This window comes from Mauremys mutica, chromosome 4 (genome assembly GCF_020497125.1).
Source record: "Mauremys mutica isolate MM-2020 ecotype Southern chromosome 4, ASM2049712v1, whole genome shotgun sequence".
Lineage (NCBI taxonomy): Eukaryota > Metazoa > Chordata > Testudines > Geoemydidae > Mauremys > Mauremys mutica.
In genome coordinates this window covers 151,549,982-151,576,053 of record NC_059075.1, presented here as the reverse complement: position 1 = coordinate 151,576,053, position 26,072 = coordinate 151,549,982, and the positions used below count along the sequence as shown (strand labels likewise).

At 53.9% G+C, this 26,072-nt stretch overlaps 1 protein-coding gene across 2 annotated transcripts; it reads left to right on the top strand.

The window, feature by feature from the left end:
- Positions 1-1,594: 1,594 nt before the first annotated feature.
- LOC123368285 (integrin alpha-D-like) lies at positions 1,595-25,548 on the top strand. 2 transcript variants are annotated; one of them, XM_045012945.1, is made up of 30 exons: positions 1,595-1,698; positions 4,351-4,465; positions 4,605-4,708; positions 5,127-5,191; positions 6,748-6,862; positions 9,435-9,565; positions 9,824-9,969; positions 10,353-10,506; positions 13,660-13,810; positions 14,182-14,255; positions 14,637-14,766; positions 14,922-15,070; positions 15,991-16,131; positions 16,438-16,644; positions 16,951-17,081; positions 17,714-17,871; positions 18,212-18,366; positions 18,515-18,646; positions 19,771-19,844; positions 20,021-20,162; positions 20,454-20,567; positions 21,078-21,157; positions 21,315-21,398; positions 21,634-21,712; positions 21,949-22,056; positions 22,298-22,375; positions 22,553-22,666; positions 24,677-24,769; positions 24,936-25,046; positions 25,243-25,548. In XM_045012945.1, the coding sequence occupies exons 1-30, from the start codon at positions 1,662-1,664 to the stop codon at positions 25,342-25,344; spliced, it is 3,474 nt and encodes a 1,157-aa protein (XP_044868880.1). In that variant the 5' UTR covers positions 1,595-1,661; the 3' UTR covers positions 25,345-25,548. The 2 variants fall into 2 exon arrangements, with proteins under 2 accessions (XP_044868880.1, XP_044868879.1); XM_045012944.1 differs by having other exon boundaries at positions 22,292-22,375.
- The last annotated feature ends 524 nt before the right edge of the window (positions 25,549-26,072 follow it).

Here is a 26,072-nt window from a genome sequence, read left to right as displayed (position 1 = left end):
ACACTTTCTGTCATTTAAAACAAGCCTTGATGCAAGCTCCAGCATTGAAATTTCCAGATAAACAAGCCACTGGTGATTAAGTTGGCAGCAACCCAAGAAATTCTAGCATCAGTGCTAAGGCAGGAAATGGATAGGAAGTTAATACCAGCCAGGCTCCCAGTAGAGAGTCAGGAGCCCGGGCAGCACTCAGGCTTGGAGTGAGGAGTGGGGAGCCCAGGCAGCAGCCCAGATGGGATCAGGAAACTGGTAGCCCGGGGGCTAGAGCCCTCCACCCACCCCAGGCCCCAGCCCCAGCTTTGAGTGGCTTTCTTGTCAATTTCATGGCTCCAGCACAGAAAGAACGGCCACCAGCCGATGTAAGTAGCCCTCAGTGTCTACACAGACACTGCGTCACCCTAACTACACCGACATAAACCCTTCGCCTCTCGCAGAGGTGGAGTTATGATGTCAGCGTAGTCGGCACTTACGTGGACAGGACAAGGCTGCAGTGTGGATACTTACATAATTACATCGATTTAAGCTGCCTTACGTCAACCTAACTCTGTACTGCAGACCAGGCCTTTAGTGTAGCTGGGGGTCTGTCTTTCTCTCCCTGTGTAGGTTTTCATGTCTCTCTGTTTCAGTGTAGGGGTGTGTGTGTCTCTCAGCGTAGCTTTGTGTTTCCCTGTCCGAGTGTAGTTGTGTGTTTGCAAATTTAGTTGTGTGCCTCTGAATGTCTCAGTGTAGCTGGGGGCTTGTGTCTGTCTCAGCGTGGCTTTTGGTCTGAATGGAGTTGGGGGGGGGGGGCTGGCTCAGTGTAGCTGAATGTGTTTCTGTCTGAATGTAGCTGTGTGTGACTGTCCCAGTGTCATGCTTGTCTTTCTGCCTGAGTGTAGGCATGTGTGTGTGTGTCAGTGTATCTCTGTCTGCTTGTCTCTAGTCTGTGTAGTTTTGTGGTTCTGCCTCTCTCAGCGTAGTGGTGTGTCTGCCTCAATGCTGCTTTGTACAGTAGAAACCCAGAGTTCCAAACACCTTGGCAACACAGGTTGGTTGTAACTCTGAACAAAACGTTATGGTTGTTCTTTCAAGCATTTACAACTGAACACTGACTTAATACAGCTTTGAACCTTTACTATGCAAAGAAAAATGCTGCTTTTAACCATCTTATATTAAATGAAACAAGCACAGAAACAGTTTCCTTAGCTTGTCAAATCTTTTTTGAAACTTTCCTTTATTTTTTAGTAGTTTATGTTTAACACTGTACTGTAGTGTATTGGTTTTTTTTGTTTTTGTTTGGTTTTTTTTTTTTTTTTGGTCTCTGCTGCCTGATTACACTTCCGGTGCCAAATTAGATGTATCGATAACTTGTCAGTTTGTATCTCTGGTGTTTATAACACTGACGTTCTACCGTATGTCCGCCTATGTCAGTGCAGCTGTTGATGTGTCTGTCTGTCCATCTGTCTAATTCAGTTTAGTTTTCTTCCCTTCTTTCTTTGACTTCTCCCTGCATCTCCTCTGAGTCCAGTCCAGTCCCCTCCCCAGGGCTGGTCTCACCCTCCCTTCACACGACACTGATTGCACTTCTCTTTACTCTGGCACTCCGCTGCTTACTCTGCAGGCAGTGCCCTCAAATCTCACACAGCTCCCTGCACCCTACACTGCCCTCCTTCACCCGGCCCAGGATGGACCCCCTGCCTCTGCTCATCTACCTGTGCACAGGTAAGTACCGGCCAGCAGGATGGGGAAAAGCTGCAGTCCCGCATGCAGGATGCCAACTGTGTACATCTCCGGCAGGGGGATGGAAGCAGCTGGACTGTCAGGACACCTGGGTTCTGACCCTGGCTCTGGGAGAGGAGTGGGGTCTGGTGGGTCAGAGCTGGGAGGGGCTGGGAGTCAGGACTCCTGGGTTCTTTCCTTAGGACTGTGCAGAGGGTGCAGTGCAGAGCAGCTGTTCCTCCCCCACTGAGCCTCAACCCTTCTGGCAGCAGGTTTGGGTGGGTAGCTTTGCCCAGGATCCCCAGCAGTGGGGTCAAAGCACTTCCAGACAGACCCCGTCTGCCCAGCTGCTCTGGTGCAGGCTGTGCAGAGATGCTGATCTCACCCAGCAGTTTCCAGGAGTGGCTGGAGGGGATATCCAGGGGGGACCCATCAGGGATCTGTAGGAGGTCTGGCTTGGGGGATTTGGGTGGGGTTAGTTGGGGGTGGATTGGCACTGACTTAGCTTAACAGATCTGTCCTTCTGCTTCTCTCTCACACTGAACTCCTGTCTCCCAGCCCCACCTGCTCCAACCCACCAGAGCCCACTCCCTTCCCAAGGCTGGAGCGAGAACCCAGGAGTCCTGATTCCCAACCCCACCGGCTCCAACCCACCGGACCCCACGCTCGCTTTAGAAAGGAGTGTCTCTCTCCAACTTTCTCAATTGGACTTCACTCATCCAGACAATGGTCCTGGCTCTCCCATCCCCCACTCCTCTAGACTTTTAGTCAGACACACATTTGTCCAAGTCACTTCCCCCACACCCTGTCCCAAAACACCCCACACAACTCTCTTGGGCTGCTCACTTCCTCAGAGCAGCACAGCTGTGCTGTCTAGGATGGAGGAAAGTAATTCATAGAATCACAGAATATACCAGGGTTGGAAGGGACCTCAGGAGGTATCTAGTCCAACCCCCTGCTCAAAGCAGGACCAACTGTAACTTACCCGCTGCAGTTGCCCTGGGGATAGAACCCAGGAATCCTGATTCCCAGCCCCACCCCCGCTCTAACCAGCAGACCTCTCTCCCCTCCCAGAGCTGGGGGTAGGACCCAAGAGCCCAGCACCACCTCCCCCAGTTCCCCTTCCCCAGCCTCTGCAGCACCTGACCGGTGCCACTCCCAAGTGGGTTGCACCACAGGATGGGTTGTTTCCCAACTGCTTTGCAGAGCCCTGTAGGCGTGGGGACGCCAGTCTGGTACCAGCAGAGTCAGCACTAGGCAGAAGACCGAACAATTGCTTAGAGCCTAGAGCAGCTCAAGGAGGCCTAGGGAGACCAGATGTCCCAATTTTATAGGGACAGTCCTGATTTTTGGATTTTGTTTTTATATAGGATCCTATTACCCACCTACCCCCGTCCTGATTTTTCACACTTGCTGTCTGGTCATCCTAAGGGGGCTCCTATTTTGTTTTTTAGCATGTGTTTGTATGTGGGGGGAAATATGCCTGCTGAGGGCCCCGCCTGGAGACAGAGCAGCTTGGGACACTCCCTGTGAGCACATACATACCACACACACTTCCTTCCTCTGGAAAGTCTTGCCAACCCACCCCCCAGACTCCTGGGTTCTACCTCCAGCAATGAGAAAGCACTAGGGGCTAGTGAAGGAGAGTGGCAGAGGGGGTGGGGTGGGCGTCAGGACTCCTGGGTTCTCCCCCTGGCTCTGGGAGGGGAGGGGGTTTCGTGGGTTGTCATGGTTACTTACCAGAAGGCCTCACACTTTGGCTGAGCTCATTGAACATTCTGGGAGCTCCTCACGTCCTTCCATCCCCCTCTCTTTGTGGGACCCCCTCTGAAGCCCCCCACCCCTGCCAGGGTCTCTGTGTGCCCATTACTCCCTTTGTCCCCCAGGCTCACCAATCCCCCATGATCTCTTTCCCACTCCCCTTCTCCCATACAAGAGGACCCCAATCTCCCCCACCTGCCAAGGGTTCTGGGGGCTCCATTTCCCCATCTCCACCCCCATGCCAGGATCAAGTGTGCACCCACATTGCCTCCTTCTTTCCCCCATTGCCCCCTTCTTCCCCCCCATGCCTCCTTCTCTCTCACCATTCTGCGTTGATCGGTTGTTCAGGGTGTCACATGCGATGCCGGGATGAGGGATGGCGGAAGGTGTTCTAGACTGAGCTGGCTGTAGCTGCAGGCTCTGCTAATCAGATGCCAGGGAGTCTGTGTGTCCCCCATTTCCCTCCTTCCAGTTTTCTGGTTTTCCCCAAACCCACAGGGCTCTGCCCCCTTGAGACCTGGAACATTCCCTGAAATTTTGGACACGATCAGATGTGACGTTCAAAGCGCATCATGCCGCAGATAGACACACAGATACCCGGACTCCAATTCTACGTATTCCTGTAGGGCTCAGCCAGGGACCAGCACCCCACTATGCTAGGGGCAGTACAAACACAGAGCAAAGAGATGTTAGAGCAGGGTGTGGGGGAGGGGCTGGGAGTCAGGACTCCTGGGTTCCATCCCCTAATCTGGGAGGTGAGTGGGCTTTGGTGGGTTGGAGCCGAGGAGGCTGGGACCCAGTCCCACAGCCTGGAGGGGCTGGTGCCTAAGGCCCCACCACTGGCCCCACTCTGCATAGGGGAAGCGCTAATGGATGGCTGTTTAACCCCTGCAGTGCTGGCACCGAGCCGTGGATTCAGCGTGGACGTGGAGGTACCCATCACCTTCCAGGAGGCAGCAGTGGGGTTTGGGCAGAGCGTGGTGCAGTTCGGGAGTAGCAGAGCCGGGGGGTAAGTGCTGAGCGTGGGCTCAAGGCCCTACATGACTTCTGCCTACCCTTGAGGGGCCTGTCTGGCTGAGCTGCCCCACCTGGGCCCCCCCAGGGATGATGGGGTGCCCCTGAGCCCCTCTCTTCTCTCTCCCACACAGGCTGATCGTCGGGGCCCCGCTGCAGATGGGAGACGTGAATGAAACTGGCAAAGTCTACAAGTGCAACCCGGGCTCCAGAGGCTGCCAGGAGATCCAAATCCAGAGTAGGGCCACCCTCTGCTATGGGGTCCAGTGGGGCAGAATGTGGGGGGAGGCAATTTGGAGCCAGGACTCCTGGGTTCTATTCCAGTTTCTGGGAGTGGAGTGGGGTCTAGTGGGTTAGAGAGGTGTTGTGGGGGGAGGCTCGGAATCAGAACTTGTTCTGTGTGGAAGGAAGGAAGGAAGTGGGGTCTAGTGGGTTAGAACAATGGGGGCTGGGAATCAGGACTCCTGGGTTCTATTTCCATTCAATTGCAGGGGTATGTGCAATGACTTCCTCTCCTCCCCCACATATCTGGGAAGGAGATTGAGTCAGAAGAGCCATGTGGGGGCGGGGGGTGGGGAATGACTCAGAGAAATGATGGGCTAAAATATCCAGCCACAAGATTTCTCAACCTGGTGCTGGTGTGTGTCTCCTCTCAGGGCCCCCGGATGCAGTAAACATGTCCCTCGGATTGTCTCTGGCTGCCCGAGACTCCCGTCTCCTGGTGGGTACCACATCCAGAAGGGTTGGGGGATTCTGAAGCGGCTTGTTTATACCAGGGTATCACCCAGAATTAAGTTCAGTCACTTGCCCAGAATTCCATAGACAGGTCCTCCCCGCAACAGTGTTTGTGAGATAGAGTGTCAGCATGGTGATGTCACAGAGTGGGTGATAACCAGGTGACATCATAGCCTCCTGAGCACCTGGGGAGATACCATCACAAAGGAAGATGTGACCGTGGGATGTGAACGCCTGTGCGCTGTCACAGGGAGGTTGATAACTGGGCAACATTTGGAGGGAGGATGGATTGATATTGCAGGAATGGGTGAGGTCACCACAGCTAGAGCAACTGTGTGGTGATGTCATGGTGGTGGTCGTAAGTGGGGGGAGGTCACCCTGACTGGAACTGTGCATTTTCAAAATATTATTTATTGGGTGTATTATGGTACACCCCTTTGTCCTAGGTCCTGTACAAACACAGAACAACAACACGGTACAAGGGGACTTACAAACTAAGTTTAAGACGAGACAACAGCTAGATACAGGCAGACAGATGGGAGAAGAACAAGGAAACAATGAGACGATATTGGTCGCTGTGATCGGCAGTGGTCTCAGCACACCAGCAGCCTAATCGTTGTTAAGTTTCGTTGTAGGCCTCATGGCAAAGGAGAGCTTGAAGGAGGGTTGTGCAGGAGACAAGGCGGTAGTTTTGTGGCTGTTTCCAGGGAGCTCATCCCAAGTGTGAGGGGCGGCGCAAGAGACAGCACAAAGGGACTGGTTGGAAAATGTAACAACTGGGCAGTGGAGGCCGGCACGAGGGGCCGATCAGAGACACACCTCGACAGCTCAACACAAACTGGGAGATGATAGGTGGGGGTGGGAGAAGCCGATAAGGGCCTAGAAAGGGAAGAGCAGCAGCTCGTGTTTGATGTGATAGAGAAGAGGGAGCCAGGGGAGGGCTCCAAACAGAGGGGTGACGTGGTCGCAGCAGCATTCTGAATGGAGATGAATGGGGCATTGTTGCCATGGCAACGGGTGAATGGCCTAGGACATTGTGTAAGGTGGTGGTAGCCCGGTGCCGCTAGAATGACTTGTGATGGTGTTGTGAGGGCGACGGTAAGCAAGTGACATCACCATGACTACCGTGACTGTGACGATGTTCTGGTGGAAGGGGGGAGACCAGACAGTGCAATGAAATAGCAGGGAGGGTGGTAGATTGATGACACCACCATGGTGACAGTAACTGCAGAATGATATTGCAGGGAGGGTAATGATGGTGCACAGACATAACAGGGAGTGTGACAACCTGCTGGGTGATGTTGACATGGCAACAGTGACCGGTTGCTGCCATAGCAGGGAGCATGGGAACCAGGTGATGTCCCCATGTCGCTCCCCTGGGAGTCTGAGTGCTGGGTCCTGGGGTCCCATCTTTCCCCAGGGGATCCCCTGCCTTGGCAGGGCCTTTCTTTGCATATCCATATGGGGGAGCAGGCCCTGGGCTCTCTGCTTCACCCCAGGGTTCTCATCACCAACTGACCCCATCCCTCTCTCGTGCCCCAGGTGTGCGGCCCCACGGTGCACCGGGCCTGCGGGGAGAACATGTACATCAATGGCTACTGCTTCCTCCTGGACCAGAGCCTCCGGCAGCTCCGGCGCATCCCGGACACCCTGGCAGGTGAGGGGCAGCCCCATGGGGAGGAACTAGCACTCAGAGATCATGGTGGGGAGGAGAGGAGAGGAGATGGGTCTAAATGGGCCCATGGGTCTGATATGGGGTGGGATAGCAGGCTAGGTGGGCTCATTGGTTTGATTCAGGATGTCAATAGGAGCTAGAAGTCAGGACTCCTGGGTTCTGTCCCATCTCTGGGAGCGGGGTGGGGTGTATTTTTTCCATCCCAGTGCATGTCATGCTCTACTCTCAGGACCCCTCAATGGCAGGGACGGGATGATATTGCAACAGAGGGGACCATTGGTCTGATCCGGGGTTGCAGGGAAGGGGCAGGATACCAGGTTAGATGGACCCAGAAAAGCAAACTTTGACTCCCTCAGGGAACTGATAGGCAGGATCCCCTGGGATAATAACATGAGGGGGAAAGGAGTCCAGGAGAGCTGGCTGTATTTTAAAGAATCCTTATTGAGGTTGCAGAAACAAACCATCCCGATGTGTAGAAAGGATAGTAAATATGGCAGGCGACCAGCTTGGATTAACAGTGAAATCTTTGCTGATCTTAAACGCAAAAAAGAAGCTTAAAAGAAATGGAAGATTGGACAAATGACCACGGAGGAGTATAAAAATATTGCTCAGGCTGCAGGAGTGAAATCAGCAAGGCCGAATCACACTTGGAGTTGCAGCTAGCAAGAGATGTTAAGAGTAACAAGAAGGGTTTCTTCAAGTATGTTAGCAACAAGAAGAAAGTCAAGGAAAGTGTGGGCCCCTTACCGAGTGAGGGAGGCAACCTAGTGCAAGGGATGCAGAAAAAGCTAATGTACTCAATGCTTTTTTTGCCTCTGTCTTCACGAACAAGGTCAGCTCCCAGATTGCTGCACTGGGCAGCACAGCATGGGGAGGAGGTGACCAGCCCTCTGTGGAGAAAGAAGTGGTTCAGAACTATTTAGAAAAGCACAAGTCCATGGGGCCGGATGCGCTGCATCCGAGGGTGTTAAAGGAGTTGGCGGATGTGATTGCAGAGCCATTGGCCATTATCTTTGAAAACTCATGGCGATCGGGGGAGGTCCCAGATGACTGGAAAAAGGCTACTGTAGTGCCCACCTTTAAAAAAGGGAAGAAGGAGGATCCGGGGAACTACAGGCCAGTCAGCCTCACCTCAGTCCCTGGAAAAATCATGGAGCAGGTCCTCAAGGAATCAAGTCTGAAGCACTTAGAGGAGAGGAAAGTGATCAGGAATAGTCAGCATGGATTCACCAAGGGCAAGTCATGCCTGACTAACTTAATTGCCTTCTATGAGGAGATAACTGGCTCTGTGGATGAGGGGAAAGCAGTGGACATGTTATTCCTTGACTTTAGCAAAGTCTCCCACAGTATTCTTGCAGGCAAGTTCAAGAAGTATGGGCTGGATGAATGGACTATAAGGTGGATAGAAAGCTGGCTAGATTGTCGGACTCAACGGGTAGTGATCAATGGCTCCATGTCTAGTTGGCAGCCAGTATCAAGCGGAGTACCCCAAAGGTCAGTCCTGGGGCCGGTTTTGTTCAATATCTTCATTAATGATCTGGAGGATGGCGTGGACTGCACTCTCAGCAAGTTTTCAGATTACACTAAACTGGGCAGAGTGGTAGATACGCTGGAGGGTAGGGATAGGATACAGAGGGACCTAGACAAATTAGAGGATTGGGCCAAAAGAAACCTGATGAGGTTCAACAAGGACAAGTGCAGAGTCCTGCCCTTAGGACGAAGAAATCCCATGCACCGCTACAGACTAGGGACCAAGTGGCTGGGCAGCAGTTCTACAGAAAAGGACCTAGGGGTTACAGTGGACGAGAAGCTGGATATGAATCAACAGTGTGCCCTTGTTGCCAAGAAGGCTAACGGCATTTTGGGCTGTATAAGTATGGGCATTGACAGCAGTTTGAGAGACGTGATCATTCCCCTCTATTCAACATTGATGAGGCCTCATCTAGAGCACTGTGTCCAGTTTTGGGCCCCACACTACAAGAAGGATGTGGAAAAATTGGAAAGAGTCCAGCAGAGGGCAACAAAAATGATTAGGGGGCTGGAACACATGAGTTATGAGGAGAGGCTGAGGGAACTGGGATTGTTTAGTCTGCAGAAGAGAAGAGTGAGGGGGGATTTGATAGCTGCTTTCAACTACCTGAAAGGGGGTTCCAAAGAGGATGGATCTAGACTGTTCTCAGTGGTAGCAGATGACAGAACAAGGAGTAATGGTCTCAAGTTGCAGTGGAGGAAGTTTAGGTTGGATATTAGGAAAAACTTTTTCACTCAGAGAGTGGTGAAGAACTGGAATGGGTTACCTAGGGAGGTAGTGGAATCTCCTTTCTTAGAGGTTTTTAAGGTCAGTTTTGACAAAGCCCTGGCTAGGATGATTTAGTTGGGAATTGGTCCTGCTTTGAGCAAGGGATTGGACTAGATACCTCCTGAGGTCCCTTCCAACCCTGATATTCTATGATTCTATGACGCATTGATCTAGTCTAGCTCTTTCTACTGGGTTTTCTCCATATTTGTGGTGTCAAGTCAGGAGTCGGACGTATTTCTTTCCTGTCCCTCTCAGAGTGCCCCAAACAAGTCACAGACATAGCGCTCCTCATCGACGGCTCGGGCAGCATCAGATCTCATGACTTTGGAAAGATGAAGACGTTTCTTTCTGAGATCATGAAGCGTTTCCGCAGCACCGACACGCAGGTAACAGGCAGAAGCTGAACCCTGACTACGTACCCTGCCCCTCACAATCAGTGCTGATCCCATTGCCCCAGTGCGGCGCTAGGGGGCACTGTGCTGCAGGAAGCAGCAATGGATTTTGCATCCAAAACCAGGAAAAAATTCCTGTAGAACCAGCTACATCCCAACCGACTGCCCCAGCCATTAACTGAGTCTGATTCCTGCTTTACTTACCCTCCACCCCCTGGGTTGTTTTTCTCTCTTCTCCCATGTCTCCTGCAGTTCGCTCTCATGCAGTACTCGCACGAATTTAGAGAGCACTTCAACTTCTTACAGTACAGGAGGAGCAGCGACCCCGATGACCTTGTCAGGTCGATCGTGCAGCTCAGGGGAACGACGCACACGGCCAGCGCCATCCGGAAAGTGGTGTAGGTGTTGCCCTCCTCCCCATGCTGACTCCACATGGAATGGGCTGCAAGGACATGGGAGCTAAGGGACAGGGACTCAGGACTCCTGGGTTCTATCCCCAGCTGTGGGAGGGGAATGGGGACCAGTAGGTTAAAGCAGGGGGGGATGCTGGGAGCCAGGATTCTGGGGTTCTATTGCCAGCTCTGAGCCTCTGTTGCTGTGTGACTTTAAGCAAGTCACATCTCTGCCCTGTGCCTCAGTTTCCCCTAAATTAAAATGGGGACATGACAGTGGCCTCCTTTGTAAAGGACTTTGAGATCTACAATGCAAAATCAGTGGACGAGCGCTAGGTGTTATTACATATCAATAACCATCCCATGCATTCCCCACCCCCCTTTTCCAGGCGGGAGCTGTTCACCTCTGGGAGAGGTGCTCGGGATGAGGCCACCAAGATTCTCATTGTGATCACAGATGGGGTGAAATATGAAGATCCGCTTTCTTATGCAGACGCCATCCCAGAGGCTGAGAGAGCTGGAATCGTCCGCTACGCCATCGGGGTGAGCCGCGGCTGTGTGGAGAACTAGTATGGGTCTGAGCCCGTGTCCAGGTTCCCATCAGATAAGGGAGAAGACCTGACCCTGACTTATAACTGGGTCAACGTGTGACATTATAGGAGAGCTGGAGCTTCTCTATTGTTAAGGTTGATCGAAGTTTTCTAGTTACAGGTCAGGTTTTCTGACTGCCCTACTGACTCAGATTGTTTTTGAAATGTGTTATGCCTCAGGGGGACGCAGGTTAGGATTAATGGTCCAAATTTAGGGTTACTTGAACTGCCAAAATTAGGCTATCCCATCATATCATCCCCTCCATAAACTTATCAAGCTTAGTCTTGAAGCCAGATATGTCTTTTGCCCCCACTGCTCCCCTTGGAAGGCTGTTCCAGAACTTCACTCCTCTAATGGTTAGAAACCTTCATCTAATTTCAAGTCTGAACTTCCTGATGGCCAGTTAATATCCATTTGTTCTTGTGTCCACATTGGTACTGAACTTAAATAATTCCTCTCCCTCCCTGGTATTTATCCCTCTGATATATTTATAGAGGGCAATCATATCTCCCCTCAGCCTTCTTTTGGTTAGGCTAAACAAGCCAAGCTCTTTGAGTCTCCTTTCATATGACACGTTTTCCATTCCTCGGATCATCCTAGTAGCCCGTCTCTGAACCTGTTCCAGTTTGAATTCATCCTTCTTAAACATGGGAGACCAGAACTGCACACAGTATTCCATATGAGGTCTCACCAGTGCCTGTATAACGGTACAAACACCTCCTTATCTCTACTGGAAATACCTCGCCTGATGCATCCCAAGACCGCATTAGCTTTTTTCACGGACATATCACTTTGGCAGCTCATAGTCATCCTGTGATCAACCAACACTCCAAGGTCCTTCTCCTCCTTTGATACTTCCAACCGATGCGTCCCCAGCTTATAACAATAATTCTTGTTATTAATCCCTAAATGCATGATCTTGCACTTTTCACTATAAATTGTATCCTGTTAGTATTATTCCAGTTTACAAGGCCATCCAGATCTTCCTATATGATATCCCGGCCCTTCTCTGTATTGGCAATACCTCCCAGCTTTGTGTCATCCGCAAACTTTATTAGCACATTCCCACTTTTTGTGCCAAGGTCAGTAATAAAAAGATTAAAGAAGATTGGTCCCAAAACGATCCCTGAGGAATTCCACTAGTAACCTCCTTCCATCCTGACAGTTCACCTTTCAGTACGACCCGTTGTAGTTTCCCCTTTAACCAGTTCCTTATCCACCTTTCAATTTTCATATTGATCCCCATCTTTTCCAATTTAGTTAATAATTCCCCATGTGGAACTGTATCAAATGCCTTACTGAAATCGAGGTAAATTAGATCCACTGTTTCCTTTCTCTAAAAAATCTGTTACTTTCTCAAAGAAGGAGATCAGGTTGGTTTGACATGATCTACCTTTTGTAAAACCATCTTGTATTTTGTCCCAATTACCATTGACCTCAATGTCCTTAACTACTTTCTCCTTCAAAAATGTTTCCAAGACCTTGCATACTACAGATGTCAAACTAACAGGCCTGTAGTTGCCCGGATCACATTTTTTCCCTTTCTTAAAGATAGGATCTATGTTAGAAATTATCCAGTCATACGGTACAACCCCTGAATTTACAGATTCATTAAAAATTCTTGCTAATGGACTTGCAATTTCATGTGCCAGTTCCTTTAATATTCTTGGATGAAGATTATCTGCGCCCCCCAATTTAGTCCCATTAAGCTGTTTGAGTTTGGCTTTTACCTTGGATGTGGTAATATCTACCTCCATATCCTCATTCCTATTTGTCATCCTACCATTATCCCTAAGCTCCTCATTAGCCTCATTAAACATTGAGGCAAAGTATTTGTTCAGATTTTGGGCTATGCCTAGATTATCCTTAACCTCCATTCCATCCTCAGTGTTTAGCGGTCCCACTTCTTCTTTCTTTGTTTTCTTCTTATTTATAGAAGCAGGGTTATTCCATCAACTTCCTTAATGCAGCGTTAAGGTTTCCCAGGGCTGCTTCCTGCCCTTCCCAAACATGGAGAGTGGCTGCACTTAGGCCTCTGAAATCCGTTAAATACAGTGAAGGCAAACACCATCACAACCTTAACTCTGCCCTCTTTGAGCCATGAGTCAGCACACCAGGAACACACACAGGCCTTTACAGATGCTACAGAGCACTGGGCGCAGAGCACATGAGCACTAGGGGGCCCGGCCCATCACCTTCCCTTTGCCAAGGCAAAACTCGGATTTAGAGTAATAGATTCCCAGGCCAGAAGGGACTTTTGCGATCATCTAGTCTGAGCTCCCATGTAGCAAAGGCCAGAGAACTGCCCCAAATAATCCTTGCTGGAAAACCAGCCAGTCTTGAGATAAAAATTGCCACGGATGGACAATCCACCACGGCCCGTGATGAGCTGCTCCAATGGTTAATTCCCCTCATGGTTAAACCTGACACCTTCTTTCCAAGCTGAATGAGTGTAAATTCCATTTCCAGCCACTGGACCTTGTTAGACCTTTGCTTGCTGCTTCTGTCGGGCCCAGCAACCAGGAGGTGCCTGACTCTACCACTGAACCGACTGCGCACAACCCACTGTCGGGGACTCGAACCCCAACAGCGAAGTTCGTTGTCTGACCGCAGAGAGACAGGCAACACCAGCACTTCGCTGTTGGGGTTCGAGTCCCCGACACCACCCAGACTAGCGCAGTGGTCCCAATCCCAGCCCTTCACCCCTTGCCCTGAGACGTCCCTCGGAGACACTGCAGCACTCATCCCTCACTACGCCCTGGAGATTGAGTTATGTAGGGCCCCAGAGCGCTGACAATCCCCATGGCAAGAAGCCCCCTGTGCCCCGCTGCTGATACAACTGACACAACTCGGTGCTGAAATGAGGCAGGCTCCATAACTCCAGGCATGAGGGCACCTCTCCTCACATCACAGTGACACTTGTGCCAAGCTGCTACAGCGACCCCACTCCACCCCCCACTCACAGGAGTGGCACATGGCGCTGGCTGAGCCGTGCCTCTCTAGGGCCCAGCAGAGCTCGGGGCAGGTGGGTGTTGGTCCAGGGCTCTAGGCTGTGAGTGATGCCAATGGCCTGGTCTCCCCTGTACCTCCCTCTTCTCCATGAAGGTCGGACAGGCCTTCTCCAGTGATGCTGCCCAAGAGGAGCTCCAGGAGATCGCCTCTGAGCCCACCAACGAGCACGTCTTCCGGGTGGACAATTTCGACGCCCTCCAGGGCATCCAGAGCCAGCTGCAGGAGAAGATCTTTGCCATCGAAGGTACCAGAGTTGGGGGAGGGGCTGCACTGGCCCTGGGGCTCTAGAAATGGGTTTTCAAGGCCGAGATGGGATGGGGAGCAGCTGGGAATCCAGAGTTCACATAGGCCCCAAATATTCTCTCTTTCCCCATCCAACATCTATCTACTGAGCTATCTCTATGTATCCCCCAAATGCGTTTCTCATCCGGGGACCCCCGGGCAGGGGACTGGCTGGCTCAAGGGGTTGAGGAATGAGATATGGGGCCTTCTCCCTAGGAGACGCTGGATCCAATCCAGCCTCGAAGTGGGGAGAAGGGCTGGCTCAGGGAATGGGACACGGGGCCTTTACCGTCTATGATGGTCTCTCCCATGTCTGTCTCTCTCTCCTTATAGGCACCCAGTCCCAGAGCGGCAGCTCCTTCCAGCTGGAGATGGCTCAGGAAGGATTCAGCTCCCTGCTGTCCCCTGTGAGTGACGCCTGGCCCCGGGGCATGTCCCACGCTGCCGTGCGCTGGGGCCCTGACAGCGCTTTCGAGCTAAGAAGGAGCTGGTTGGCTTAGTGCTTGCAGGGGAGACAACCCTTTACTAGCCCAGAGCGCTGCGGGAGCAATGCAGGGGGCACCCTCCCCTCCCACTCAGGGTGGGAACTAGGGAGGGCTCTATGCTCCAGCTGGGGCCAGTAGGGGCTCAGTAGGGGGTGCTCACTCCCCTGTCCATCAGCACTGACCCCAGGATCCCCACACGTTGCTAGGGGGCGCTGTGCTGCAGGTTCTGGCCTCATCTAGTAAATACATTCTGTGCTGTCTGTTTCCTGTAATCAATCCCCTTTGCCGTGCGTGTCGGTTTAGGATGGGCCTGTGCTGGGAGCGGTGGGAGCCTATGACTGGTCCGGTGGGATATACCTGTACGGGAGCAGCGGGGAGCCAAGCTTCATCAACGTATCCAGAACCTCCACTGACATGAATGATGCTTACCTCGGTAAGAACAAACCCACCGAGCTTCCCTTACCTATTTAAACAGCCCCCGTGCCCCACCCCAGAGGTGGCTGCATCTCAGTTCTGGGAAAGTTCTGTGCAGCACTGTTGTACGGCTGTTTCCCATCTCACCTCCCCACATCCCTCTTTTCCTTTGAGGTTATTCGTCTCAGGTCATCACAGCCAATGGGCAGAGCAGCTACGTGGTCGGTGCCCCTCGCTACCAACACGCCGGCAAAGTCGTCCTGTTCAGCCGAGATACCAAGGGTGGGGAATGGACACCCAGATCGGAGCTGTCAGGAGAACAGGTATGGGGAGCACTACTGCTAATATGGGGAGTGTGGGTGTCAGAGAGAGCGCTGGAGGAAGCCTGTAAGATTTTGACATTGTGTAATATTTGTGTTTGGCTCATGGGCAGGCAAACTTTTTGGCCTGAGGGCCGCATCGGGTTTTGGAATTGTATGGAGGGCCGGTTAGTGGAGGGGGTCGTGGCCTGGCCCCCACTCCCTAGCCACCCCCCGGGGACTCCTGCCCCATCCAACCCCCCTGTTCCCTGACAGCCCCCCCAGGACCCCTGCCCCATCCACCTCCCCCCAACTCCCTGTCCCCTGTGTGAAATGGGCAACTGGCTGCTTAGAGTAAGACAGCAGTGCACATGCCCTGCCCTTGAGGCAGCAACATAAGGAGCTTCTGCTGCAAAAACTTAGGCACCAACTCAGGTTAGGCACCTATAGGGGTCAGCAGCAGCAGCAGCCAGTCAGAGGTTTTGTGGATCACAGAGTCACCTAAGTCTGGGGGTTAGGCACATAAGTCCCTTTGTGGATCTGGGCCAGAGAGACTCGGGCAAGGAAAAAAACGTTGCTAGTGATATTAACAGTGTCTGAAAAGGAGCACACCACACTAACAAAGTGAATTTCTCCAAGATCTAACTGCCTATACATTCCAGCTGAACACAATTTATAACAGTGGCTCAGTCAGAGAATAAACTTTACTCGTGCTAGCACAACCTCTAAAAAGAATTGCACCACAACTAGCATTCAGCATCTCTCCAAGATCTAACTGCCTATGCATTACAGTGATAGCGCCACCTGCTGTGCAGCAGGAGGGTGAGTCTAAGGATGGAATGAGTATTGGGACTGAATCCTTAGTCTCATAGGGTGAGAAGGGTCCCAGTGGGAGAAGAAGGAGGAAGTGATTAACTGAGAGGGTTGCTTATCTGCCTCTCCAGATTGGCTCGTATTTCGGGGGTACACTGTGTGCTGTGGACCTCGACAGAGATGGGAACACGGACCTGGTTCTAATCGGAGCCCCAATGTACCATACACGTCTGAATGGAGGACGGGTCTATAACTGCCCGATTAACTGGTCGGTAAGAAAGAGGATGCAGCCAGGGGGAAGATGGATGGCCTGGGGTTCTTCTTTGCCTGCACTGACAAGGGGTTGTGATGCTGGGACTATTAGCATGGGAGTAGCAGATGTGGTGCTCCAGGGAGCAGGATGGGGGGATCATTAGAGAACGCTCTTCCCTGCCAGTCAGTGCTGGCCCCAACGCCCCAGAGTGGCACCAAGGGGTGTTGTGCTGCAGAGAGAGGGAAAGGGGGTCAGTAGGGGGCACTCTCTGCTGGCTGTCAGTGCTGATCCTTTCCCCACGTGTCTCTTTGGATGGGGTCTGCAGAGGATGACACTGATCTGCACCAAGACACTGCAGGGGCAGACGGAGCAGGCATTCGGGCGCTTTGGGGCCAGCATGTCTGAAATCGGGGACATCAGCGGGGACGGATGGATGGACGTGGCCATCGGGGCCCCCATGGAGAATGACAATCATGGGGCCTTGTACATCTTCCACGGGGAAAAGGGAGGCCTCAGTCCCCAGTACAGACAGGTGAGCCCAGCTCCTGCGGGGAGGGGTCACCATAGATCCTGAAAGAGACATCATGGGGCCCCACGGCCCCCTAGTGCCTATTAGCCTGTAGCAGCTGCTTTCCCATCCCTCACCGTCTGCTGCCCCCTAGTGCCCATTATACAGTACAGCCGCCCCTTCCCCAACCCTCACCCTCTGCTGCCCCCTAGTGCCCATTATACAGCACAGCCGCCCCTTCCTCACCCCTCACCCTCTGCTGCCCCCTAGTGCCCATTATACAGCACAGCCGCTCCTTCCCCACCCCTTACTGCTCTCTTTGCCCCACAGCACATCGAGGGGTCGCTGTTCCCCAGCAGGCTGCAGTACTTTGGCCAGGCCGTCAGTGGCGGGACAGACCTGACGGGGGACGGACTCCCAGACATCGCGGTGGGGGCACAAGGGCAGATCCTGCTGCTGAAGTGAGTTACTCTGTGTTGTTGTGCTGCTCCACGTGGCAGTACATGGGGGTTTGAGAGTAGGTGTGCGTCACTGCTGCCCCCTGCTGGAGAATGGCACAACGACAGCTCTGCTGCTCCCTTCTCTGCCCCCAGCATCTCCTCTAGCAGAGCTGCGTGTCCATAACCAGGGCCGGCGCTTCCATTAGGTGACCCTAGGCGGTCACCTAGGGCGCCAGGATTCGGGGGGCGGCATTTTGTGCGCTCCCCACGGGGCGCGCAGGAACTTCCGGTTCCGCTCCCGTCACGCCGCCGAAGAAGGACCTTCTGCCGATGTGCCGCGGGAAACAGCGGCAGGCAATTGAGCAGCTCAATGACTGCCGCTGTTGCCTGCGGCATTTTGGCGGAGGGTTCTTCTTCGGCGGCACGATGGGAGTGGAACCAGAAGCTCCTGTGCACCCCGTGGGGAGCACACAAAATGCCGCCCCCCGAATTCTGCCTAGGGCGCCAGAAACCCTGGCGCCGCTCCTGTCCATAACCCATCATCTTGGGGTGCTGTGAGCACATCCAGGCTGGGTGGGAGGCTCTGGGGTGGGACGGGGCCTGGCCCCATTGCAGGGAGCAGCAGGGTGATGGTTCTGTTCCGCCCATGGCAGGTCCCGGCCGGTGCTCAGAGTCAGGGTCTCCATCAGCTTCCAGCCCCCGACGATCCCCACCTCGGTCTTTAACTGCCAGGAGCAGGAGCAGCTCAACACGGAGGCCAGCAGGGCAGAGGTCTGCTTCACCGTCACTAAGAGCACCATGGACAGCCTAGGTCAGACCAAACCCACCCCCTGCTCCCCTCCCCCCTGAGCTAGCCAGTCCCCTGCCCTGGGGTTGGATTGGAACCAGCGCCCTCTAGGGGGAAAGGCCCCGTGTCTCATTCCCCACCCCCCTGAGCCAGCCAGTGCCCCCTCCTGGAACTGGATTAGACACAGTTCCCCCTAGAGGGGAAAAAACCCATAATCCATTTCCACCTCCTGAGCCGGCCAGTCCCTCTGCCCTAGGGCTGGATTGGAGCTGGTGCCCCCTGGAGGGGAAAGGCCCCATATTCTGTATCCCATTAATGATCCTGCTCTCACGTCTCTCTGACCCTCATTTCTCCTCTGTGGTAGGCAATGGGATCTCCAGCACCATCCAGTACACCCTGGCCCTGGACCCCGGGCGGACGAAGATCCGAGCTGCCTTTGACTCCACCAGCCCCGTCCTGAACAGGGAGCTGCGGCTCGGCATTGAGAAGAAATGTGAGAAGCATCAGATAAAGTTACCTGTGAGTGTGGGGGGGTCCCAGCTCTTTCCCCTCCTGCTGTGTCTGCCCCTCCAACCCTGCCCCTTGCTCCCAAATCACCCAGAGAACAAACCTCTCTCCGGGTCCCACCTTTGCTCATGGGTCCCTAAGTGTCTCTCTGTCTCCCCAGCTCTGCCCTGAGGACACTCTGACCCCCATCACCCTGCGCCTCAACTACACCCTGACGGGGGAGCCCATCGCTGCTGCCGGCCGCCTCAGACCCATCCTGAGCGAGGACTCCGCACTGGTGTCTGTAGGCTCGGTAAGGCCTCCGGGGCCAGGCAATGGAGTTTGTGACTGTCTGCAGAGGTTTTAGTGTGTGTGCCTTTGGTTACAGTGCCTGTGCAGACTGTATCAATGCTTGGTGTTAATGAGTGAGATTGTGGTGTGGGTGAGTGTTTGAAGTTTTAGAGGTTGTGTTGTTGGTGACATTGTTGATTCAGACGGTGGTGATCTTGGTGAGGTTGTTGGCTGAGGTTGTAGTGATTGTGTTCGTAACCTTGGTTTAAGCTAGACTGTAGTGGTTGTGATGGCAGTGTGAGGTGAGGTTATAGTGGTTTTGTTGTTGTTAACATTGCTGGGTTCAGACTATACTGATCTTGGTGACTGTGTGAGGCAGGGTTATAGTGGCTGTGTTGTTGAGGCTGATGTTGGTACAGAATGTATTTCTGGTGGTGGGGAGATTGTAGTGGTGTTGGTGAGTGTTGGTTGAGGATGTTGTGGCTGTGTTGTAAGTTACACTGTTAGGACTGTACTGGTAGGTGGTTGCGGTTTAGACGGTAATGTTGGCCGAAGTATAGTCTTAGGTAGAGTGGGTGAGTTATTGTGCCAATGTTGGTTCAGATTGTGTTGATACTAATTGTGGTTGTGGTTGAAACTATAGAGGTGTTGCTGACAGCATCGGTTGTGATTGCAGTGTGTGCATTGTTGGTAATAGTGTTGTTTCAGAAAACATTTTTAGTGGTGGTTGATGAGATTGTAATGGTGTTGGTTACAGTGTTGGCTGAGATGGTAGTGGTTATGATGCTGGTAACAGTGTTGATTAACACTTTATTGGCTGTTGTGGTGATGGAAGAGTTGGTAGTGTGGTTCATAGTCTTGGCAGAGGGTGGTGCAGCTACACTGCTGGTGACACTTTCAAATCAGTATTGGTCTGGTGGTGGTTGAGGCTGTGAATGCAGTGGTGCAGGGACAGTGTTGGGGGCAGTTATTGCGAGTGTGATGGTATATCATGGTGACGGTGTTAGTTCAGACTGTACTGGCAGTGGTGGCGACAATTAAGATTGTAGGGTGAGTGCCAATGTTGACTGAGTTTTGCTCCAATTCCCTCACACCCACCGTGCTCCCTGATTTCTCCCCCTCCCCCCTTCCCGGATCTCTCCCTAGCTCCCGTTTGAGAAGGACTGCGGCAGTGACAAAGTCTGCACTGATGAACTACAAATTTCCTTCAATTTCTCAGGGTAAGTCACCCCCCGCTGCCTCCTTCTCCACACTCCATGGTGGGGCCCATTTACTCCATCAGGCCTCAGATCATGCCAGATTTCCATATGGCTTCTGAGTGGGAACCATTATAGGAAGCTCACAGAGCTGTCAAGGCACTGCCCTGAGGAAGTTCCCCGCTTTGTCTCCCCCTTAGCTTGAGCACCCTGGTGGTGGGGGTCACCCCGGAACTCAACACCACCGTCTCCATCCAGAATCACGGCGAGAATTCCTACAGTACCACGGTGCAGTTCTTCTACCCGGCCGCGCTGTCCTACCGCCGGGTCCTGCTACTCCAGGTACCACCCAGTCCCCCCAAGCACTGCAGACATGCGGGGCAGGATATGAGAGACCAGCCGGTGCAGAAAGCAGGCAGGGCTCACGAGGGGGCACTGTGCTGCAGGGAGCAGGCCAGGGGCTTGTCAGGGGGCACTGTGCTGCAGGGGGCAGGTGAGGGCTCAGCAGGGGACGCTGTGCTGCAGGGGGCAGGTGGGGGCTCAGCAGGGGGCGCTGTGCTGCAGGGGGCAGGTGAGGGCTCAGCAGGGGGCGCTGTGGGCTGCATCTCTCACTGGCTGGTCCCCTGTGCTCAGTCTAACAGGAGGGCCGTGGCCGTTAGGTGCAGCTCGGCCGTGGGCTCCGAGGAGCAGACTCAGAGGAACAGCACCTGCCACATCAACCACCCCATCTTCAGGAGCGGGGCCGAGGTAGGGACGGGCCCTGGCCTGTGAACTCCCCAGGGGTGAGCCCAGCTGTGGGCAGAGAGGGGCAGTTCCCTGGGGTCAGCCCAGCCCGTGACAAGGGATGTGCTGGGGAAAGCGCCCGGGGAGCCCGGCGAGTCAGTGCAAACAGAGCCCTGAGGTCACTCCGGGGCTGGGGTCAGGCCCTGCCGGGGCTGCAAACCAAGGACCAGACTTGGGGGGCTGGAAATCAGACCTCACTGGGGGAGAAAATAACGAGGGGAGGGGCTGTTCCCTCCCCCTTTGGGTCCTAAAAAAGAAGTGACTTGGGGTGGGGGGGAACATGGCTCAGTAAAAGACAAGGAAAGGAGAAGGAGCCAGTGTCATTGTCATGGCTGCCCCCCTGCCCGTCCCCTCGGACCCAGCGTGACACCACTGGGCCTTCATCGTCCTGATCCTGAGAGGTGTCCTGCCCCGGCCCCCGCAGTCTCTGGCAGTTCCCCGGGCCCTGACTCTCACCCCCGCTGTGTTTTCCAGGCCGTCTTCATCGCCACCTTCGACGTCTCCTCTGAGGCCGACCTGGGGGACAGGCTGCAGATCACGGCCAAGGCCAGCAGGTGAGGGGGCTGGGCAGGGCCGGGGGGCAGGGTGGGGGCAGTGGGAGGGGGCCGTGCACGGAGCAGGGCCAGGCAGTGGCCTGTGGTGCAGCCTCCCTGCACAGTTACCTGCCTGCGTCTCCTCACATCTCTCTCCTTTGCCCTCCCCTCCCCCCAGTGACAATGGCGGCCCCATCACCGAGCGCATGATGCACCGGGCGGAGCTGCCGGTCAAGTACGGCATCTTCATCATCCTCACCAGGTAGGTCAGTGCGGAGACGGGGGGGGGGAGAGCGCCCCCTACTGGGACCCCTGTTCCCTGCTGTAGCGCCGCACGGGGTCATAGGTGCCAGCGCTGATTGCAGGAGAGCGCCCCCTACTGAGCCCATCCCTGTAGCACAGCGCCCCCTTCTGGACATGACACCCCACCCCCACTCTCCAGCCCCATCCATCACACTCCCACCTCTCTCCTTCTTTCCATCCTTTTCCTCCCCCAGCCTCGAGGAGTCGACCAAGTACGTCAACTTCTCCTCCAAGGAGGCAGGGACAAGTGTGCCAGTGACACATCGGTACGAGGTGAGGCTGGCGGTGCAGAGTGTGAGAGGGGCAATAGGGCAAGAGGAAGGGAGTAAAACTGGTTGAATGGGATCTAGTGTGTTAGAGCACGGAGGGGTAGTGAGGGAGCCAGGACTCCTGGGTTCTATCCCCAGCTCTGGCAGGGCAGTGGGGTCTGAGGGTTAGAGCGAGGGCTGGGGATCAGAGCTCCTGGGTTCTCTTCCTGCAGTGCCCTATGGAGAGTCTGTTTCTTTCAGGTCAAGAACCTGCGGCAGCGAAGCGTCCCCATCTCGGTCACGTTCCAGTTCCCCGTGGAGCTGAGCGGGGTCCGGGTGTGGGACGCCTCTGAGGTCGTCCCCTCCAAGGTATCTGCCTCTCCCTGCCCTTGTGTGTGTGTGAGATGGGCCCAGTGACGCCTGCTCTGCTCTACAGCGCCCCCTGCTGGGACAGGCTGTCTGGGGGGGAAAAGCCCTGCCCCAGCCTCTGAACCAGCCAGTCCTGTGCCCTGGTGCCAGATTGGTGCTGGTGCCCCCTAGAGGGGAAAGGCCCCATGTCGCCTTCCAACGCCCATTAACACCGTGTCTCTCTCTCTCTCCATAGCCCCAGCTGGCTCAGTGCATCAGTGAGGTGGAAACGCCGGGTTCAAAGGACTTTGTGAAGCAGATGAGCGATCGCCCCCTGCTGGTGAGTACAGGCTGGTGCTGGTCCCAGCAGCCCCTTCCCCTCCTCACTAACACAGACAGCGAGTGCGGAGCTGGGCTGGGTGAGGGACCTCTGCTATAAACAGACACAGACCCTCATGGCCATGCTGGGGCCCTGCACACCCCCTGCCTCACCCGGCGATATCCTTCCACCCCCCAGGACTGCTCTGTGGCCACCTGTAAGAAGATCCGGTGCAGAATCGCCTCCCTGGAAATGCAGCAGCCACTGGAGTTCATGATCAAAGGGAATGTCAGCTTCCAGTGGGTCTCCCAGGTACGAGAGCTGCCACTGCCTCCTGGCACCAGATGAGGGATTCCCCTTGCCCGCCATGTGAACAACTTCTCTTCCCCTCCTCAGAGGTGGCTGCATCTCAGTGCTGGGCAAGGGATTGCCCCAGTGTGAACAGCCTGTCAATTGCTCTGGGTCCCTCTGGGCTAATGCTCCGGGCTGGTTTATGTCATTTCTGGTCAGGGATGGTAAATTTCTCTCTTCTAAGCGACAAAGAGTCTTCTGTCCCCTTATAGACTAACAGACGTATTGGAGCATGAGCTTTTGTGGGTGAATACCCACTTAGTCGGATGCATGTAGTGGAAATTTCCAGGGGCAGGTATATATGCAAGCGAGAATCAGGCTGGAGATAACGAGGTTAGTTCAATCAGGGAGGATGAGGCCCTCTTCTAGCGGTTGAGGGGTGAACACCAAGGGAGGAGAAACTGCTTTTGTAGTTGGCAAGCCATTCACAGTCTTTGTTTAATCCTGAGCTGATGGTGTCAAATTTGCAGATGAATTGAAGCTCAGCAGTTTCTCTTTGAAGTCTGGTCCTGAAGTTTTTTTTGCTGTAGGATGGTTACCTTTAAATCTGCTATTGTGTGGCCAGGGAGGTGGAAGTGTTCTCCTACAGGTTTTTGTATAAATCCATGGTACGCCCACATCTCGAATACTGTGTACAGATGTGGTCTCCTCACCTCAAAAAAGATATTCTAGCACTAGAAAAGGTTCAGAAAAGGGCAACAAAAATGATTAAGGGTTTAGAGAGGGTCCCATACGAGGAAAGATTAAAGAGGCTAGGACTCTTCAGCTTGGAAAAGAAAAGACTAAGGGGGGACATGATAGAGGTATATAAAATCATGAGTGATGTTGAGAAATTGGATAAGGAAAAGTTATTTACTTATTCCCATAATACAAGAACTAGGGGTCACCAAATGAAATTAATAGGCAGCAGGTTTGAAACAAATAAAAGGAAGTTCTTCTTCACACAGCGCACAGTCAACTTGTGGAACTCCTTACCTGAGGAGGTTGTGAAGGCTAGGACTATAACAATGTTTAAAAGGGGACTGGATAAATTCATGGTGGCTAAGTCCATAAATGGCTATTAGCCAGAATGGGTAAGAATGGTGTCCCTAGCCTCTGTTTGTCAGAGGATGGAGATGGATGGCAGGAGAGAGATCACTTGATCATTGCCTGTTAGATTCATTCCCTCTGGGGCACCTGGCATTGGCCACTGTCGGTAGACAGATACTGGGCTAGATGGACCTTTGGTCTGACTCGGTACGGCCTTTCTTATGTTCTTATGTTCTTATGTATATTGCCATTCCGAATATCTGACTTGTGTCCATTTATCCTTTTACGTAGGGACTTTCCAGTTTGGCCAATGTACATAGCAGAGGGGCATTGCTGGCATATGATGGCATATATTAAATTGGTGGACATGCAGGTGAATGAAGCGATGATGGTTGGCTGATCTGGTTCGGTCCTGTGATGGTGTCATTGGTGTAAATATGTGGGCAGAGTTGGCATCAAGGTTTGTTGCATGGATTGGTTCCTGAGTTAGAGTTACTATGGTGCGATGTGTGGTTACTGGTAAGAATATGCTTAAGATTGGCGTGTTGTCTGTGGGCGAGGACTGGCCTGCCACCCAAGGCCTGTGAAAGCGAGGGGACGTTGTCCAGGAAGGGTTGTAGATCACTGATGATGCGTTGGAGAGGTTTTGGCTGAGGACTGTAGGTGGTGGCCAGTGGAGTCCTGTTGGTTTCTTTCCTGGGCTTGTCTTGCAGCAGGAGGCTTCTGGGTACACCATCATGTGCCAGCAACGCCCCTCCATTATGTACATCGGCCAAACTGGACAGTCCCTACGTAACAGGGTGAATGGACACAAGTGGGTATTCACCCACAAAAGCTTATGCTCCAATATGTCTGTTAATGTATAAGGTGCCACAGGACTCTTTGTCGCTTTTTACAGATCCAGACTAACACGACTACCCCTCTGATACTTCTCTGTTCCAGACTCAGCAGCAGAAAGTGAGTCTGGTGAGCGAGGCCCGGATTGAATACGAGGAGGAGAAATACACCCAGAAGGAGGGATTCGTCCAGCGCCAGGTACCAGAGTGACTGCGCCCGGGATAGAGAGAGCATCGGCTAGTGGTTAGAGCTGGGAGCCAGGACTCCTGGGTCCTGTCCCTGCTCTGGGTCTGGTGTGTTAGAGCAGAGGTGGGTGATGGTGCCAGGACTCCTGGGTCCCCATCTCACAGCCCCTCTCCCCCAGGTGCAGACGGTGGTGGAGCACTCTGAGGTCTATAACTACCTGCCCATCATCGTGGGCAGCAGCGTGGGGGGCCTGATCCTGCTGGCTCTCATCACCGCAGCCCTCTACAAGGTGAGTGGGGCAGGGCTTGGACCCCTCCCCCACTGCCCATCACCCTGGGGGCAGGGCCTATGGCCCTCCCAGCTGGTGGGGGAGGGGAGAGGGTATTTACTTGGGGGGCTCCCACATCCCATCCCCCCACCAGGTGTGAATCCATCTGTTTCTGTCTGGCTGGCTCTCACCGTCTCTGCTCTCTGTCTCCTTCCAGTTCGGCTTCTTCAAGCGCCAGTACAAGCAGAGGATGGAGGGTGATGGGGCCGAGCCGGCCCAGAGCGATGCCTCCCCTCCCCCCGATGCCCCCAAACAATAGCTCCGCCCACATCACCTCCCCATGGGCTGCTCCAGATCCACACAGCACAGGACAATCTGGACTTGGAACATCCCTTCAGAGCATCCGTGTGGGGCTAGGACCAGGACGCCTGGGTTCTATCCCCAGTGGTGGGAGAGGAGTGGGGTCTAGTGGGTTACAGGAGGGGGGACGGAAGCCAGGACTCCTGGGTTCTCTCCCAGCAGTGGCAGGGAAGTGGTGTCTAGTGGGTTAGAGCAGGGGGGCGGGAGCCGGGACGCCTGGGTTCTATCCCCAGTGGTGGAAGGGGGAGTGGGGTCTAGTGGGTTACAGCAGGGGGGACGGGAGCCAGGACTCCTGGGTTCTATCCCAGCAGCGGGAAGGGATTGGGGTTAGAGCAAGGGGGCAGGAGCCAGGACTCCTGGGTTCTCTCCCAGCAGTGGGAAGGGGTGGGATCTAGTGCATTAGAGTGGGAAGGGCTGAGTCTCTCTCCACCTCAGTTTCCCCACTTGTAACGTGGGGATAACTATCCTGCCATTTTCTATTTCTACTGGGAGCCGTTTGGCGCACGGCTTGACTCTCACTGTGAAGGTGGCGCTCCCAGAGTCATGAGGCGCCTTGATCTCAGCTGGGCTCCGTGCGGCACCAGGGTCCCCGTCTCAGTCAGGGCCTCGAGGTGCTGCTGGGTAACGTCTAATAAAGCCAAGCTCTCGGAGTCATTCGCCTGCCTTGCCTGAGGTCTCGGGGCGTTT

Excerpts from the sequence above, each read along its gene's own strand:
- LOC123368285 (XM_045012944.1), top strand. The coding sequence starts at position 1,662 with ATGGACCCCCTGCCTCTGCTCATCTACCTGTGCACAG. Across the intron at positions 9,566-9,823 it reads TCCGCAGCACCGACACGCAG|TTCGCTCTCATGCAGTACTC; the intron begins GTAACAGGCAGA and ends TGTCTCCTGCAG. Across the intron at positions 20,568-21,077 it reads TCTTCAGGAGCGGGGCCGAG|GCCGTCTTCATCGCCACCTT; the intron begins GTAGGGACGGGC and ends TGTGTTTTCCAG.